We start from the raw sequence: 19,876 nt of genomic DNA, 5'->3' as shown, positions 1-19,876 counted from the left end.
CAATTCGCTCCAATTTGTCCACAAGTATAGGAATTGAGACGGTATCAAATGCCTTGGCAAGATCGAGGAAGACACCAAGGCACTTTTTTTTCCTGTCAAGTTTTTCTGTGACAAACTCAACCAAGCTACCCACAGCGTCTTCTGTTGACATACCCATTCTGAAACCAAATTGTGAGCTGGACAGAATATTGTACCGATTTAAAAACTGTATTAACCTCACGTTAAGCATCTTTTCTAGGATTTTTGATAGTGCTGTAAGCACAGAAATCGGTCTGTAGTTTGCAACACAATCCCGTGCCCCACCCTTGTGAACAGGAGTAATGAGAGACCTTTTAAAGACTTTTGGAAAGCAGCCTTCCCTCACACATGTTTGAAACAAGATAGTAAGCGGCGATACAATGACATGTCTTACCATTTTTAGAAATCGAGCTGGTATAGAGTCCCAACCAGAGGCACAATCATTTTTTGAGCTTAAGATGAGAGATTCCACCTCAGCCTCATCTGGTGGCATTAGTACGAAGGAGTTAGTCAAGCAATTAGATCTTGTACATTTGTAGTTATACTTACACCCTGTAAGTTTTTCAGCTAGCTCTCTACCAACATTAGAAAAATAACTATTTATGTCCTCAACCGCATCCAATGCGTTACAATTCCTAATTAACTCATCGGCAGAAGATTTTTTACTTGAACTATCGGTGACATATTTTATTGCAGTCCAGGTTTCTTTATTTGATTTTGCACTTTTTAATAAGAATTTATCGTGTTCGCGCTTCAATTTTCTAAGTAATGAGCAACAAAAATTCCTGTACCTTTTATAGGTTATTTTAAGAATTTCATTTTGGGGGTCCCTTTTTAAATTAAGATGCAGTTTATCCCGGTGACGGATACAGCGAAGTAGGCCCGGAGTCATCCAGGGCTTAAGAGATTTTTTGCGCCTGGGTACACGGACTTTTTCAGTGTTAGCTTTAATAGCAGATGACAGAATTTCAACAAATCGAGTCGCAGCAGACTCGGCGTCTTGCTTGTTAGTCATAAAAGTAAAATCAGCCAATTCAACATATTTTATAGCTTCACTAAAATTTACTCTTTCAACAATAGAAGGGCACTGAGTATTAGTCCGTTTACTGTTAAGGGATAGATTTATTAGAATAGAGTCGTGATCAGTTACGGTGGAATTTATCACTATAACACTAGTTTGTAAAACAGTTTTAACCATTACATGATCGAGACAATTGCTTAATCGTGTTGGATATGTGTGGCCTGGCAGAAAACCCAATTCGCTGGTTAAATTTAAGTAAGAGTTACTGTTTCTGTCACCGTTTCCAGGTTTTATATCGATATTTATATCACCAATTAAAAGTATATTCTTAGATGATATAGATTTAACAATATCATTCAAAGCATTCAAAAAGCGCTCAGTGTAGTAAAAGGATGGTGATCTATAAATAGCTAAAAGTACAATATCTGGCACTATTTTAGCTAGCAGAAAGTTAGCATCTTTAGGATTAGGTTCTTCAATTTCGCAATTTATATTTTGTTTAGCATAAATTATAATACCGTCATTTTGATTTAAGCATTTTTTTGTGAAATAAGAATTATAATCCTTGAGACTGGGTATGGGTTTATTGTCGTTTAACCAGCATTCAGTTAAAATTATTATATCTGGATCAAAGTACAGACGAGCTATATGGGCCAAGAATGCATCAATATTTTTGTAAACGCTACGGATATTTTGTGTTATAATTTTTAGGGAGTTTCCTGATTTTTTTACTAAATCATTACAATTTTTTATATCACAACTGTAGGCAGTTGCCACTGTTATATTATCAATATCATTATTTATATTATCAATAAATCTAGCCATTTGTAAAATATTAAGCTTTTTGTCGCAGCTACTCGTGTCTGAGAAATGCTAACATTTTTACAAAGATAAGATCTCGATTTCAACATGATCACTAGACTAAGAATGTATAATTTTTTAGTTATGTAAAATACAATACAATGAACAGAGTATAAGTATGTATATAAAGAAAAACAATAATATAATATATAAAAAAATAAAATAATATCTATAAAAACAATAATTAAGTGCCGGATTTTCACAAACAGGAAAGTTATCGTAGGCCGGCGGAGTTTCCTGGGGGCCTCAAAAAGTCATTGTTTTAGACGAAGTTTATTTAAATCACCCTCACTATCAATTCTAATATGCCGTTTACCTTCATCTTGTCTCAGGTAGGTTCTTCCAAATGAGGTCCAGCAGAATTTATATCCATTTTCCTGAGCAAATGCACGAGCCAGATAATTTAATCGTTTTCCGCAGGGTGATAGACATTCTGAAATAAAAAATGGCTTTGCTGGTCCTTCCAAACTTAAGTGTGCCGTGTTCAATCTGTTAGCAGAATTCATTTTGTTAAATTTGCGTGCCTTTTCAATAATACCATCTTTCAATATAACGCTGCCCAATTCCACAATAATTGCTCCATGTCCAGTTTTACTTTTTGTACGATAAATATCCTTAATATCCTGTTTCTGTATGGGAAAATCAATAACATCTGCAGCTTTTGAAGCAATGTTACATAAACTATCCTTATTTTCACCGGTAATCTTAGGAATATTTCTTAGTTCAAGTTTAGTTGAGGCAGACGTTCGTTCCAGCGACTCGATTTTCTTTTCAAGCTGATCAATATACAGACGATCTTCATTCCTCTGTTTTTCCAATTTCTCGTATTTAGCTTTCATATCTTCGTACTGCTTAGAGACAAAAGCAATGGAGTCTTTTATTTCTGTATTTTGTGTCAAGATTTCTCTCATGGAGGATTGCAAGGAGGTGAATTTACTTTCATTTTGAGAGTTTGCTTTAGCAAGCATATCCTTAATTTCGGTTATGATTTTTTTAATATAGGACTCATCCTGCTTGCGCCTCATAGTTACATTGCTTCGCTCCTCATTAGATAAATCTGGCGCGGAGCCCGAAAAAGAAGCTTTCGGCGCGTTCAGCCTAGCTTCCTTTAAGTCTTCGGGAGTGGGGGTGCTGGGAGGTGTGCGCTTAAGAGGCATATTTCTGACAAAAGATGACACCAGAGTACACGAAAAAATAAACTTGGACCAGCCCCCTATAAATTTCCGCTACCCGCTATCGCTTATGAATTACGGCAACTTACAAAGCTTGCGTATCAATGATGCGCGCAGACGGAGCGTACAACTTAAGCTGTCTCACAAGTGTTGTCCCGTTCGCACAGATGCACTTACTGCACGCAACTCATGCGCTCCTGGTACACACCTTAATTTATTCGCACGGAATTTATTTTTAATTTGATTTTTAAGTTATAAAACAAATAGAATGCACACGTCTAAACGCTTCCGCGGTCCAGGAGGGAGGGCAAATTTTACGGATACGGATGTGAAATCTTGTAACGTATGGGAACTGGGTTGTAATTTATTGTTGCTAGAATGGGTATGGAATGTAATTTTAATAATTTTAGCTCTCAATTAATAATGTATGTACAATTGACCAGTTTTTGTTTATGCCTATGGATGGAATTAAATCATCACAATTTTATTTCATGTCTTTTATTTTTCCCACAATTGTGTGAACGATTTGTTTGTCCATTAAAACAATTAGTAAAAAAATATTATTTAATTCTTAATAAATAAATGACAAGATAAAATTTTTATTAAAGTAAAAAAATCTATTCTCTGAAGTGGGCTACTAAGCTCAAAATATACATATACATCAAGTCCCATATTTAAAATGTCCTTAATATATTCATACTATATGTACTTACGTGTTTTTAGAATTAGTCTGAACGGAAAGAAAACTTTCGTAAAAATTGAGGTTTAAGCAGTGCTAAATCCCTTTTTAGTTATGTTGACATCACATTTTCACATAACCGCCTCGATGGTACTCTTTCCACAGACAGACTATAACTCATTTGGCATAAAAACAGTTTTATGTTAATCTGTGGTAGACACAGTTCGTGAAAGGCTCTCTGGTTTTGGTGGTAACATTGGCTGTCTGTGGACTCGAAATATCTTCAGGTTCATCGGTCGTTTCCGCAGCGCCATCCAGTAACACGGGTTCTAGTGGCATTTCGGGCTCTGGCCTAAATAAAAAATTTACGAACGGAAGTCAATAGCTTGTAGTGCCAACACAGTGGTGCCAACTTGGGGATTTCCCCCTAAATTTAGGGGGAATTAAAAGTCTTGGGAGGTACATTTATTTAGGGGATACTTTAAGCAATATTGTTTTTTCTTTAACAAACGCACGATTCTGTAGTTTTTTTTATCAAACATCTATAAACTCCAATCGTGGCTATAACTGAAATGTCAAAAAGTTTTAATACTCAAAAATCTAAAGTTGATAGATACTACTTGAATGTATTTTTGAAGCAAATTTGAATTTACCTCTCAAACCGAGTGTATAATAAATAATTAAAGGGTATTTGAAGTTGGAACACTTCATAGTTGTGCCTTCTAAAAACCTTGGATTATCTTAATCAATGTTTTGATTAAGATAATCACATACCGGGATATAAACAAACCGCATAGATGGCACAAGATTTACCCTTTCATATAATAGAAACAAGTTTGATTTATTTCACATAGGAAAAGGTATATTTATAAGTATGTCTTCAAGATCTTATGACTAAGATCATAATAAATTCGCTGGTATAGCTATAGAGGATGAGAAAAAGTGATGAAATATTTAAACACATATAAAAGGTGCCTCGTGACTATGAATATTAATTGAAATTTATAACACTAATGTGATTCTCCCAAAGCCACACAACATAGAAGATGAAAACCCATAGCAATGAATTGTATCAAATAAAATTGCATTTTTATTAGCGTTTTACTCAATACCACATGATCCCAGCCATTTTAAGCGCCCACTTGTATTTTAGTCTAATTGAAAATTAAAGGACAATTGTGTACCGTGTAAAGAAAACTTGAAGACTCGGTCAATAGTTCCTTGTAAGATAGAATCTCTAAACATATAGAATTTTATAAAACTTCTTGGAAGTTTTCCCCATGTTACGTAATAGATAGTAAAGAAAAAGAATATTCCAGAATGATAGAATTGTGATGTGAATAAATAAAAGCATTTATCAATTCCGATGTTTTATTGATAGCCTTACATCATAATTTATTTATATGTTAATAATGGCTAGCGAGTAGCTTAATACAAGTAATGTACGAATACATCGATATAAATTACCATATTAATTGAATAAAAAACTTATTTGATAAAAATACTCAACAAAATGTTTAACAAAATAAAAACCATACAATTAATCAAAATAAATCGTTGTATCCCATAGGAATGTAATATTAAAAAATCTCTAAAAAATACTCTCACGTAACTTAAGGATATACAGTTAAGAATTACATGAAATGCAGAAGGAATGCCGATTAACAAGGGAATGTACATTTTTTTCAAGAATCAGTGTTGCTCTATTTAAAAAATCATAATTGGACCCAAAAATAAGAATACTAATGTCATGAATTCAAAAAATCTTATTCAATTCTCGTTGTAAAAATGTACAAAAAACATTTAATCTAATAATAAGTACTAAAACGTAAGACGTAAAATGTAATAGGTAATTGATTCTTATGGTCTAAGAGCCTACTCCAGGCCCTATACTATAAATAGGCGATTATACTAAACTAGCGCTTACCCGCCAATACTCGAGACACAATGACACACGGTCACCGTATAAATTAACTTTAATATGGCTTCTTTGATTATATAGACTTTCAAAGTGCTGTATTCATGTATGTTTTTTATTAGACTTCGTGTGGAAAAAGGAATTCAATTAGGCTTACATTGAAAAAATTAATGAAATTAAGATAAAGTTAGCTTCACATTATCTGGGTGCAGGTATTCCGAAATGAAATAAGATTCTTGATAGTTGAAAAGTGCATTTTATACAGTGACCTTCACCTATTACGTATACAACGTACATTTGTATACCGAAAAATAATGTTATTTGCCAATATTTTTTTAATATTCAAAAATACTAAAAGCGAAAATGTTTCTCCATATTTTAAAATGACAAATAACTTTATTATAAGGTGATCAAGTATTACAATTTAGGCTTATTTTTTAAAAAGCGATTCTGTACATAACTGCGCTTGATTTGTGATATAAAACAAAAATCTTGCGCAGATGAACCCTTTGAACGCTGCTTCAAGATTAAGATTTCGATAAAAAAACCTTGAAACAGATTCATAATGACAAAAACTTTGAAGAGGGCATTAATAATAGATGGTATGTTTTTTTGCTATCGAACATACGATATATTATTATACCCACGCTCCCAACAAACCCAAAAGTGACATAAGCGATTACATTTATATCGCTAATATGGCATGACATGATAGCATTTTATGCTCCCAAAGACCCGATTAAAGGGTTGACATAGTTGATAATATATAAGAAATGTCAACACACAAAATCGTCATACTCGCTGGGCGACGGGCGCGTCCATAGTTGGGATATAGTCGAGGGCCATGAGACACGCAAAGACTGTCATGATCATCTTGGACTTGCGTTCGGTTATGTCTTCAGGTAATGCGTATACGCGCGCACCGCAACGCCTTGCCATTGATACCGCGTATTTCGCGTTCGCTAAACATTCCTGAAACATGTCAAAATATCTTTGATACACTTCGTTACCATAAACATACATATAAAAAGGTTACATAAGTTATTAGGCAAGGGGCGGTATTTATTTCATATTTTAAATAATGCTGTTTTTATTGTGTTATCAGGTAAATAGATATTCTTTTTATTAATGTGCACTATACTGCTCTTGAAACGGAAATTGACAAAAATTGGAAATCGGTTTCAGGCGAAAAGTACATTTTAATTTAGATTGCACACTGATTAGAATGCAGGAACGATGCAAATAGGTAGGAATGTTTTGTATATTTTGGGAAAATACCACTTCAAAGTATACACAACTTTACAAAACTAAAACTTTATTACTATTCACATAAGTAAAAAGTAGTGAAGATTAGGAAAATATATAAAAATTACCTCTTTATTCGCCCCAGGCAATACAAGATCGTAGTTAATTGATCCAGGCTTTATGGCATCTATGAGGTCGAGCGCCACTTTGCCGTCTGCAAGTACTTCATCCTGAAAGAGATACAGTGTTAATAACCCAAATCAGTGAAAAACTTGTTTATAGCTATATAAGTTCGTATGAACGGAATTATGGTTTAAAACTGTATTTTTGTAACTTGTTTACGATAAATAAAAATCTGTTTTCATATTGAGTTAAAATGAGAGAAAAAATAAACAAAACAAGAGCTACAAAATCTCAAAATGTTCTACACTTCATTGTCGAACTCGAATGTCTGATAAATCAAATACCTGGAAACTCCTAATAGACGAGGCCTTGCCAGCGCTTTGTAGTTTGTTATTGACCCACTGCACGATCTCCTTTACAATTATGGGGTTGCCAGTGTTCCCCAATCGCGTTAACACGGACAGTGTGTATGCACGCATAAGTTGCCAGATTAGAGCTAAAAAGATAAAACATAATTTTACACTTTCACAGTCATTCACCTAGGGTCATCGTCCCACTCAAGGCAAGAACATCGAAAAAAACTTTCATACCGCCGCAAGAAACGTTACAGTTGCTTTCACCTTATCATAATATTTCTTTTTTAAATAACGGTTCAATATATATGGTATTTCGTATTCTGTCTTGCGACTCTGTAACTCATTTTTCGAACTCACACAGCGGTTTTCGCAGCGGCGGTCGCGCTCAAATCAGTCGTGAAGCAGTCATTTTACGATTTGGCATTCTGATAAGGAGGGAACTTGTAGTTTATTGTTTATTAGCAGCAGAACATTCTCCATGGTAAATGCGGTAGAAGATGAAGACAGACGCCACGCAACGCCAAAGCATCAAGCCGCTCGGAAAGTGACTGGTCGTCGACGATACGAATAGCTCTTTCTTGAAAACGGTCAAATGTAACGAGTTGGTACTTGGGAGTTCCCAGAGGTGCCGAAAACAGTACTCCACGAGGGGCCGAATTTGCGGTTTAAATAGTTGCAAGCGGTAGCCCGGAGTGATGTGCACACCAAGCTTTTTAGAGGCTTTAAGGAGAGTGTCTTCCAAGAAGGAGTAGCGACAAAGGGTGTTTTTAAAGCGGAAAACGTGTAATCTTGTTACTATAAAATTTTGGTATTTGGTAATATTAATAATTAGGCGTTAAGAAGAAACTTACCAAGCGTGAGTGTTGCGTTTCCTTCGTTGATGTCAGCCCCAGCGATACCGACAAGTGAGAATCCAAGTTGACGTCCCAACTCAACTGCGTAGTTGCAGTTCTCTAGACGCTCCATGAATTTACGAAGCTTCGAGAATTGACGGTGAACCTGAAATTAATTTTAGTACCAAAAAAACTAACCAAAGTAACGAAATCTCCTAAAGACATTCTGTCTGTATTGTAAAAAACTTTACTATTTTACCGTCGTAAAAATATTTTTATCCTGGAGGAGGCATAATATCGGTGTTAGTGTATGCGGAAAGGGAACCGTTGTAGGATTTGTTGTCGACAATACTGATACGTCATTATATTGATACTAAGAAAAAACTAAAAATATATAATGCTTGTAAACAAAAATAAAACTGCTACTCTGATTCTCTTTCAGCATAGATTCAAGCGTATAAGCAGGTGTTAGAAATAGTTTTCTTCACCTAAGAAAATAATTATTTTATAAATAGATCATTTCTAAAATTACGTAAGTATTTTTTTAATGCCGAGTGGTTTTCTAACGCTGAATCTTTTGATTTATATAAAAATAGAATAAGTATAGAGAGACAAACACAACAAAAAATTACCTTCTTCCAGTTGACAATACCAGGTTTGATAATGTCATAAAGCTGAAAGATGACAAGCGCATCGGTTAAATCTGAGTAAAGCCAGTTCACGTGCGGTGCCACGCCCATTGAGTTCATCCAGTTACGGTATGCTGAAATACAAACATTTAGTAAATGAAAGCCAATTCCCATTTAAAATCCTATGCAAATACGTAGTGTCACATGGTTTTCCATAGAAGGAAGTTTAATATACGATTATTAGCAAAACACGCTAATCGTATACAAGCGACCTCTTCCAAGCAACTATTGTAGGTAAGAAAAACTGTATAAAAGAATGAACATGCAACAAGTGCGAAACTACAAAAATAAACAATCAAAATTTTATTTATCCTTATTTAACTATTATTATGTGAACACGTTAGCAGCATGAGCTATGCATATTTTTTTTTTAATCAACGGAAACTTTTAATATCAATTTAAAATAGGTGAAAGAACCATTCTGTCTAAAACGTATCAATGTAGTTAAACGTATAAGTACAGTCACTCACTCTTCTCCTCTCTGGTCTCATCTAACTGGCGATATGTATCAGCATCTGTTTCGTTCCTCTGCAATCCCGGATGTTGGTTAAACAGATTGGCCACAAAGGCCAAGTTGAGTTTATAGACTCCGTTGACAACGTCCGCAGGAGCCACGAACGCACGACAACGGAGCTTAGCTGCCTGCTGTAACATCACTTCTGCACGACGGAGGAGGTCTGTTTCCTGTTAACCAAATTATAGTATAGTATTAGTCTCGTAACTTGACCAGATTTCGCAGGGTTGGGGGAATAATGTATCTGTAGAAAAAGAACTTCTGGCCAACTTATTTTCCAAGAGATTAAAACTGAGCATTGCAGAAGCAAGCGTTCCGAAATAGACAATCTATTTCGGAACGCTTGCTTCAAAAATTAAATGAAAGAAACATGTTCGCTGTCCTTTCACTTAATATAAGTGACGAATTGACAAATTAAGAGAGTGATATAAAAAAATAAGAATTTCCATGTCTCGCTTGCGCATTCAGTGATTCTCAGCCCAGAAGGATTAGACATGCGAATTATAAGATTATACAAATACTTACCTACGTTTGGTGTAAAATATACCTTAATACCTTATATCTGTTATGTAAAAATAAAAAACGTAGTAAATTTTATATATATAGGTATATATTTTAAAATAAAAAATAAAGATTCCAACAACTCACTCTAAGCGCATCCAACGTGACTCCAGCATCATCTGGGGCGATCTGCTTCAAGAGATATGAATATATTTCGGAGTCAGACACAGCCTGCTGGAAGTTGGTGCAGCGGCGAGTAACACCAGGATATTGCAGTTGATGGTTCACCCAACGGAGGAGGATGGCTTCAGGTGATAGGGCCAACAGGTCTTCAATACGTTCCTAGAGGTAAATGAAGTTGGTTAAAAATTAGTAAATAAGTAAAAAAAAGTGCGTACAAAGTTCACATGTCAGAAGTGAAACTTCTTAGGCAAACTAATTTTTAATTCTTGTTCATATTTATACAAATCGAAAACTTTAGATTTCCGAGACTTAGAGGGAGGGAAAAAGGAAGATATGTTAGAAATTTAATGAATTTAATTGTTATTAAAATATTAAAAGTGTCGAAAATTAATACAAATTATAAATTTAACTTTTTTAGTTTATTTCTTCGATAATAAAAGTATAAATTCTTCGACAATAAACTATTTTGCATAAAATATAAAATACTAATATTTCATCAATTTTTTTTTAAGAAATTTTAAGTTTACTCTCAATCGGTCTTTCGCTTTTCTTCGACAAAAACGCTGCACATCTTCGTGACGTTTCCGTGTAAAGTTAAGATTAAGCGATAATGCTTATGGATTTTAAGAGCAAATTTTATAACTACGAATTGTATTAATGAACATGGGTTAAACAAAATTATTGTTTACGTCATCTATACTGCCGTCCTCTCTTCTTTCATTATAAGCGCACATTTCGTTTAATAATCGTAGTTTGAGTATTAACATGTAAGTTTTTTTATAGTTTTAGAAACTTTCTTTCTATATTTTTCAAGGCCACTGACAACATTTCTCTGGATATTTTTTGTATGGAGGAAGTTATGTATGGATATTCTAAATAATGTTTTTCAAGACCAGAGGACATATCTGTTGTCTGGATCTATCATAATTAAAGCCCACATGGTCCAGCCATGGCTTTACAGTAGTGAGAAACACTACCCAAGTCTTTAAAAAACTTATCGACAATTATACCGAAAAAAAATTCTATCAAAAAAGGAGATACTACATAAAGTGTACAATTAACGTTTTTAAATTTCGAACAAACATCCCAAACCAGCTTAAAACTAATAAACATAGTAGCCATATCTTATACATACCTGGTCATTAAGAAGTTCCGTAAGACCAGGACAGTGCTCAAGTGTGATCTGGTTGAAAAGACCGATACGAATAATCTGCCACAGTAGACCAAGCACAAGGTGAGGTTTACCTATAAAATTAATAGAATAAAGAATCAAATGGTGAAATATAAATAAGTTACAACAAAACTCGTGCATTAAGGGAGCGTTCAAGTATTACGAACGTATTTTAGGACGTTTAGAACGTTTTTAAAACGTACATTAATTCTTCAGTTCCATATTTAAATTATAACAGAATAACAGTCGAACGTGAGATCTGTAGAAAAATCGTTATCGTTGGACTATTTTGATTTTACTAATATCAAATCTACCACAGCACGGTAAAAAATGTAACATAATATCAAGTTAGTAATATATTTGCTAAGTTTATATCCCTTCTTGTCGTGAATGTTCGTTTAAGAAACAAAACACGTCTTTATAAACGACTTTTTTACACAAAAAATAATAATGTACCTTTAGCAAGATCGTGTGCATCAATGTTAACAATGTTGCAACCAATCGCCTGTGAAGAGACCAACGCAAGGGTCAGGTTTTCGTGCTTTGTATAAAGGGTAAGATTTTTCTTGTTAATCGCTCGTTCATCAATCGTGTCCGGGCAGGAATGGTTGATTACTTTGCTGTAATTAATACAATTATTATATAGAATTCACCGACATCAATATTGGTTTAGCAAATCTTGATCCATGATTGACCAGTTGCTGCAATATCATGTTCAAAAAAATATTATAAATATAACTATATTTTTTAGCACTTGTAAGTTCTTTAGGTATATCAACAGGTGTTAGGTTAGGTTTTATTAGTAAGTAAGCCGCTGAACTAATAATATTCAAAGTTGTTTAATATCATTTGGAGCAGTTTTGGCCTAGTGGCTTCAGCGTGCGACTTTCATACCTGAGGTCGTAGATTCGATCCCCGGCTGTGCATTAATGGACTTTATTTCTATGTGCGCATTTAACATTTGCTCGAACGGTGAAGGAAAACATCGTGAGGAAACCGACATGTCTTAGACCCAAAAAGTCGACGGCGTGTGTCAGGTGACTGGAGGCTGATCACCTACTTGCCTATTAGATTTAAAAATGATCATGAAACAGATTCAGAAATCTGAGGCCAAGACTTAAAGAGGTTGTAGCGCCACTGATTTTTAAAAATATTATTTAGGTCAACGAAACGTTATGACACTCTTCATAGTGTTCAGCGTGCGACTTTTATCCCTTAGGTCGTAGGTTCGATCCCAGTCTGTGAAACAATGGACTTTCTGTCTATGTGCGTATTTAACAGATGCTTGTATGGTGAAGGAAAACCGGCATGCTTTAGACCCAAAAAGTCGACGGCGTGGACTTGTTTTCCTAATAGGCAGTGACGGCTGATCACTGCCTATTAGGAAAACAATGATCACGAAACAGATACAGATATCTGAGGCCAAGACCTAAAAAGGTTGTAACGCCACTGCTTTTTATGACACTTTTATCGCATTTTTTTTAAATAGGATTTTTATTTATTGTCTTTTAATTGTCATTAAGGTACAAAATCAGTGGGTTTTAATATATGAAGGTTAATTACACTACTTATACGACAGCGCATGATATTTTCCTTAAACATATTCTTGATATTGTATAAGGAACTGCATATTGTTGATCATAGCACCAAGAATTTACAAAATTTTACATAAGTTAACTTCATGTCTAAATTATTATCATTTATCATTAGCTATCAACAATGAACCTTCAGCATGTCATGGCATATATAGTAAAGATAATTCGAATACTATAGAGTTACATGTCTGAGGCCTGGCTTATTAGGTAAATTGGGTTCTCTGCAGAACTGGGTACAGGTCGATAAGGAATTACATACAAGCCTAAGCTAACACTCAGACAAGAGACTTAGCGCGAACTATGTCTGACAAAATACAATACGTTTTTGACATGTCACACCATACAGAAACAGTCAATCAAACGCCGTACGTTCGTAATGTATGTTAAAATGGTCCAAAAAGATGTGCATTCGTAGACAATTTTATAAGAATATTTTACCATAGAATCAATCCATCCTTCAGCTTCTCATAGAGCTGTTTGCCTTCAGGGTCTATGGGCAAAAGGTGTGCTAGGTCAGGGTCATGCTCCAGATTACTATTAATCCATCCTGAGAAGGCCATCTGTTCTTCCTGACGCACTGAGTGGGTTGTGCCTGGAATTTGGACAAAATAATAAGTCAACTGAAAATATTCATTTTTTAAGGATATTAATATTAATTTTTTTTTTTTTTTTAATTACAACAAGTTCGATTTTAGACTTATCTTTTAATCATTGTAATATTCTCACTTGAATGCTTTTCTCAAACAAAATGCTGAACATACCGTCACTGGACGCTTCGCTCATTCCACCTAGATGATCTAAGTTCTCCTTTTTACTAACTGCCTGCTTGAATGTACTCGCAACCTGAAATTTACAACCAATAATTTAGACTTTTGTACTTGGATGTGTTCCTTGAAGGAACCAATGAAGTATTAAAACAAATGCGCTGTGTATGATACTTTAATACAGAATTCCTAATTTATAGATCTTATTCATAAAAATAATTCAGTTGTAATTGCTTAATATATTATAAATAAACTAAAAGTACAGACAACACCAAAAAACCACGAAAGAGTGGGTCACGTTGGTGACACTACAACTACAAATTTTAAATTCTTAATACAGAGAGAAAAAAACGTTTTTATACCTTATACATATAATGTTAAAACGGTGTGATACACTTCCCTATTCTGTCAACATTTTAACAAAAAACCAACTGCCGAACAATACATTAAAAATCACCTGTAACTGCCTTATACACAGCACTTTCAAATTTAAAATATTTCACACAAAACACCACAGTTGAATTCATACAAAACGCCACTATTAAAAACTGCGAATATAACAAAAATATTTATTTTAGCGTGAAAGCCTCAGTAAATGCCTGAAGGCCTCACTTTTGTATTCGCTAACCGCTCCTCATTATTTAAAACCCTTTTTGTAACGTCAACTTTAAAGCCACGTTGTTCTTCACTTCGAAGCAGAGGGAATCATAAATCATAACTTTTACCGGATTATACGCGTTAATCTATCTCTATTTTATAAATAATTATAACATAGTCCCGATACTTCGTTAAATATATATTTTTCGAAGGTTTCTTTACGATATAAGATTATTTAAATTCAATTAATATTTTTCAAAGATTTAGGGAAACATTAATAATAATAATATGTTTCTTTTATTTTAGTATCGATATTTTCCTTTGCAAACTCGCTGTGGGTACAAAATCATTTAGGTTGGTAGTGTTTTAGGACTACCCTGGCAAGCATTTCTATCAATTTTGACAACATCGATTGATTAAGTTCAATTAATTTAACAGACTATTTAAGGGCCAGAATGAAGTTCTTTAATACTCTGATTGATTCTGTACTGCACCAATAAAACGCAATTTAAAAAGTCAAAGGGTTAAACGATTTATCAAAATTATAACAATGTTAGACTTCTTTTATTAAACATTGATTTAGTATACGCATATCTTAGGATATGATAGGATAGGCTCTTTCTTTTTTAATTTTGTTTAAAGCAAATATTGTACAGTGACAGGGTACAACCCTCTGCTTCTAATAAACTAAATTTACCCCAATCTACTGTGAATTAAAATATACATACCTGTTGTGCTTTGAGGTTTCCACAGAGTTCCTCAAACTCCAAGAGCGTCATGCCATTCTTCTTTGAGTCGCCGTTAACGCTTCCATTGGCCCGCCCATGCTTTGAACCGTTGTCATAGTACTCTTCTATCATACGACGCACCTGAAATGTTTTATTCCTAATTTACGCAATTTATTAGGAGTCTTAGCCGAAGACATCATAACAAAGCTTAGCTTAGCCGAAAACACAGAACATAAAAACAAAAGTCATTTCGTACTAGACCAGGACTTTGTAGTGGTTTTATGAATTCGATGGAAAAAGCCTTGGCTATAGGCTTTATCAAATTATAAATAAAAAATCTTTTAAAAATATACATACTTTTTGATGATATGGTATTAGTTAGATAATAACTATTATGACTCGTCAGTAAAGAAATACATATTAATGCTTCTAATTTTACATTTAGCCAGTTCCCAAATCAAGGGCGTAGAACCGAAGAGAAGAACTGGCAATAAACTCTCCCCACTCTTTTTAATCGCTATTTTTTTTTACACAACGTTTGTAACCATTACACCATGTTCCAAATGACATATCAAGTAATTAATAATAACATAAATTAAAAAAAAAACAAAGACTTGTCCTCTATCAGCAGGAGGCATGGTGAAATAGGAGCACGCACTTACATTCTCGTGGGAATAACACGCAAACACATAGTCGAAATAACCAACCACCACAGGATCCGAATAATGTACTAGGATTACAGAGGATGAATAGTTTATTAGAGGACTAATGGGACTGATTTAGAACTCGAAAGTATCAGTTTGCAGTATCATTGACTTGTCTACCATCAGGACTTGTGGGGCACGCAAGGAAATTTCAAAAATATCGAAAAATCGCAATGAAAACTGTCAAAAATTATAGAATTAATAATAAATCTGTTTTGGTAACCCATACTTAAAAAAAATAAAAGGTCATTTTTCAAATAAAATCCTACAGAAATTTGACAAAAAAGACTACATACTCCTACTATTTTATTTCAGAAAATTGCATATCTATTAACTGCGATTGTTAAATCACGCGGCATACTTTATAATAAAGTGTCCATGCTCATACCTTTTTATCCTTATTAATATTGTAGAAACCGGTATTCAAAAATTCTGACAAAAGTGATCGATTACGTAAAACCCATTTAATCATCGGAAGGGATCTGAACACACACCGACATAATCAAAATGTTATGTTGATCGCGTTCATGACGTACTTGGCCATACAATTTAATCGTTCTAAGTAAAGATTGGTAACAGAAGATAAAATGGAGTTGAGGGGAGTAGAATATTCAAAAATACTCATTATTTATAAGGCAGGTTAGGGTCAAACTAATAAGTTCTAATAGACAAAATTATACGTTACATACATTTACTTAAATTCTATTTAATTATTTGACACTGAGGCCTTAAACAAGGGAAATTAAAAAAAATACTGCCTTTTAAATACGCACATTACTTTTAGATTAAATTTCGTCTAATAACCCTATTATTATTAAGAGCTACTAACCTTCCACTGTGGTATTTTGTAGCCAACGCCGTCAAGGGCGTCTTTGAGCTCCTTCATGTCGATGTAGCCATTTCCACTCTTGTCCAACTGAAAAGAAAAAAATTGTTTAAATGAATCTAAATGCAGATACATACATGCGTTAAATATGTTAATTATATATGGATTCAGCATTTTTTACGTTTTCTCTATTATAGGGTTCATCAAAAATTTATCCATGATATCCCATCTCTTTCGATTAATATTTAAAATGTTATAAAAGCGTAAGTAGTTAACAATAATGGATTGTTTCATAAACAACTCCATTTTTACATTATCATGGATGGATTAAAGTTGATTAAGCTGTATCCGGCCTACTTGTGTAATACAGGATACCCTTTTTCCCTGATAGCATGAGTTTGCTCTATAAAGTGGGGCGTCCCCAGGGCTTATTAGATTATAGGATAACCAGGTTCTTGGAAAACTTCATTAAAAGTGTATGGGTATAGTACAGCTTTTTAGATTACTCTTATTAGCAAGTAGGAACTAGGAAAATTTTCCCATACTTCACAATAATCAACTATCCATTGAAAAACTGTTTTAAAAATCAGTGTCGCATTGTTACAATTATTCCGTTGATGTGAGTAATATAAAATTTAAATCTAATTGTGACGGTAGACGGTTTTACGCGCGAACACATGTAAATAAATTACGAATGAAACGAGGTCATAAGGTCTAACAAATTAGTAAAATTATAGCTTCAATTAAATTCCAATTATCAACTGCCCTTAGGTTAATCGGCTTTTATTATCAATACGATAAACTGTTTCAAGTGGCCGATAAAATTGGTGCGTTGATTATTATAATGTATAACTATTTTGTCATATTAAAATTTTATTAGACCATTTTTATTGACCTTGATAGCTTAGATAATAATAGAAAACAATAAAATATTTTTGACTAGAAAATTATTCAATAAAATCTTTATAGACGTCACCATAATATTATGGTCTGTAGCATTAACATAGAATCTTTAGAGCGCTTCAAAGGCGTATTTTGGATGTAAACGGAAACACAAACATGGATTGATCGAATGGAATGATACAAATTCTATGGAAAAATGACCCTAATATCTTTGATCATGTGACATTTTCGTTTTAACGTGCACGAATATAATACGAAACTACTTGTAAAGTTCGTACCGCTAATGTTGTGTGTTCTTCAACATAAATTAATTTCAAGAATTTACAATTGATACAAAATATTACTAATAATGATTCCCTACTGCTGCTGGAAAAATGTTATCTCTAGGTAATGATTCATCGAATATAATGACTTGCTTCAATTATTGATAAATATTTTAATATACTAGAATTTGTGTAATTGTATCATTTAATTATCCAGATAACTATAATTTGTACAAAACACATTATTTTTCAAAAATATATTTCTTAATCGCGGTACAGTATAATAAAAATATTTTCCAAGTCGATTAAACAAATTCGTTTCTATAATGACTTAATGTTATTAAATAACGTAACGTACCAATATTAGGTAAATATGTATTGTTCATCGGCATTGTATAAATGTTTTCTTAATTGTTTTAACGCGTTTAGTGTGTTACGGTTATAGCACTGAATCATCATTATCAATTTCGCAGAACATAAATGTATTATTACTTGTGGCTGATGATAGATTTCAGTTTAATTTTCAAATCAAATACCCTGTATAAAAAATCCCCGAGAATGGAACTAAATATGTACTTAGGGTGAAATTTAAAAACGAGACTGGTATATCAAAATCCAATACCATTTTGACATACGGGAAACAAACTTAGCCCTAAGTGTGACCCTTTTATGTCAAAAACGAATTGGATTTTAAGAGCTATGTACTTAAATGTATCAAGTACGTATGTACGAATACGTTTTACAGTACATTGTTGTACATTGGGAGCAAATAAAAGAACGAATGTAAATTTTTAGTTCCACATACCAGATACCTCAACAAATAAATATTTTTCAGTAATACTATTACTTTGACTATAGAATCTCAACCTCGCGTTTCACTGAGTATTTATTATTTATTAAGGCTTTATTTATTAATCCATACAATAAAACGATTATTAGTTTTAGTGTTTATATTTCTTAGTATAAGTATTTGTTGTTCTACAAGTTCTAAACATTTAGGTTAGTTTTGTTGGTGTTATAGTATTGGTATTAGGGTAAAAGCTTCCTCCACATTTTTCCATTTATCTTTGTCTTCAGCAACATTTATCCAGTGTTTCTCCGCTAATTCTACTTCTTACGTCAACTGTCCATATTTTCTTCTGTCATCCAATGACTCTCTTTCCAGGGTCCAGTTGACAAAGTATTATTACGCAATAAATGTCCGCGTCGAATATTTATAATGCAGTAGATAAGAGCCAAAAGCGCTGTAGGTGTTTTGATAAAAATTACGCATGCGATAAATGAATGATGGACAAAGAATAGCCAAGTTTCCCCGGACGTATAGAATCCATTTATAAATGTCGCTTTTGTATAGACATACCTTTTGACAGCTTTTTTCTTAAACTTGTTCGAAGTCTATAAAACGGAAAGTGAAAAATATGAATATATTCATAAATTTTAATGTAGTCTGTTGAAATGTAGTTGCAAGGTCAATAATAATGTTTAATTTATACAAATGTGTGCCATATACCACCAGACCGTGAAGAACAGTAGTATGTAAGATACGGTAGAATTCTTTAACTAGGAATAGTATTAGGCTAATTCTATTTCACCTAATAAAAAAACTACGAAAATAAATTTCTTAGTTCTACGAGCCTAATAGCCTAGTTATTAAAACTATTTCTTCATAATTTTCTATCATTTCTTGATTTAATTTTTATGCAGCACTTAACAGGTCCAACTTTATAGTTTCCTTAAATTTGTGTTTTCGATAACACACCAGAACATAGTGACACTATTATTTAATAAAATATTTGTACACATAAATTTAATTTAAAATTCTTTTGTTAATTCCCCGACTATATTTGCATATAGATATTATGGGGCCGTGGGGTTCAAGTGCACAGGCGCTAATTAAAGATTTAAGTTGGCGCCTGGTAGATAGTATCGGTGAACTCAGAGCTGGTGCTTTCATAGCTCAACGAATAAGTATCGCCATATAGCGAGAAAATGCTGCCTTAAAGGTACCAAACTTTTAAAATTTGTTTTAGTTTTCTATTTATAAACTTTTAATTACATACTACTATTACTGTGTAGGTAAATTCTTATTTTTATTTTTTTTTTATTAACTGTTCTGTACATTTGGTAAATATAACAAAAATTTCTCGAATTATAATATCTGAACCTGAATATTTTCTGACCATTTTGTTTAAGATATAATATAAAACGTACG

The 19,876-nt window shown here is 33.3% G+C and overlaps 1 protein-coding gene across 4 annotated transcripts in view; it reads right to left on the bottom strand.

The window, feature by feature from the left end:
- Positions 1-3,624: 3,624 nt before the first annotated feature.
- The window catches only part of LOC125058685 (plastin-2-like), a 42,144-nt gene continuing 25,892 nt past the window's right edge, over positions 3,625-19,876 (bottom strand). For all 4 annotated transcript variants that reach the window (XM_047662810.1, XM_047662811.1, XM_047662809.1 and 1 more), the window contains 14 exons: positions 16,502-16,588; positions 14,969-15,109; positions 13,641-13,722; positions 13,318-13,471; positions 11,741-11,904; positions 11,249-11,358; positions 10,078-10,272; positions 9,386-9,599; positions 8,859-8,989; positions 8,245-8,392; positions 7,382-7,533; positions 7,043-7,144; positions 6,472-6,641; positions 3,625-4,103 (listed from right to left, as the gene is read on the bottom strand). In XM_047662810.1, coding sequence (XP_047518766.1) covers positions 3,950-4,103; positions 6,472-6,641; positions 7,043-7,144; positions 7,382-7,533; positions 8,245-8,392; positions 8,859-8,989; positions 9,386-9,599; positions 10,078-10,272; positions 11,249-11,358; positions 11,741-11,904; positions 13,318-13,471; positions 13,641-13,722; positions 14,969-15,109; positions 16,502-16,588 — 2,004 coding nt within the window. In that variant the 3' untranslated portion in view covers positions 3,625-3,949. The remainder of the gene's footprint in view (positions 4,104-6,471; positions 6,642-7,042; positions 7,145-7,381; positions 7,534-8,244; positions 8,393-8,858; positions 8,990-9,385; positions 9,600-10,077; positions 10,273-11,248; positions 11,359-11,740; positions 11,905-13,317; positions 13,472-13,640; positions 13,723-14,968; positions 15,110-16,501; positions 16,589-19,876) is intronic.

This window comes from Pieris napi, chromosome 18 (genome assembly GCF_905475465.1).
Source record: "Pieris napi chromosome 18, ilPieNapi1.2, whole genome shotgun sequence".
Lineage (NCBI taxonomy): Eukaryota > Metazoa > Arthropoda > Insecta > Lepidoptera > Pieridae > Pieris > Pieris napi.
This window is presented reverse-complemented; position numbering and strand designations above follow the sequence as displayed.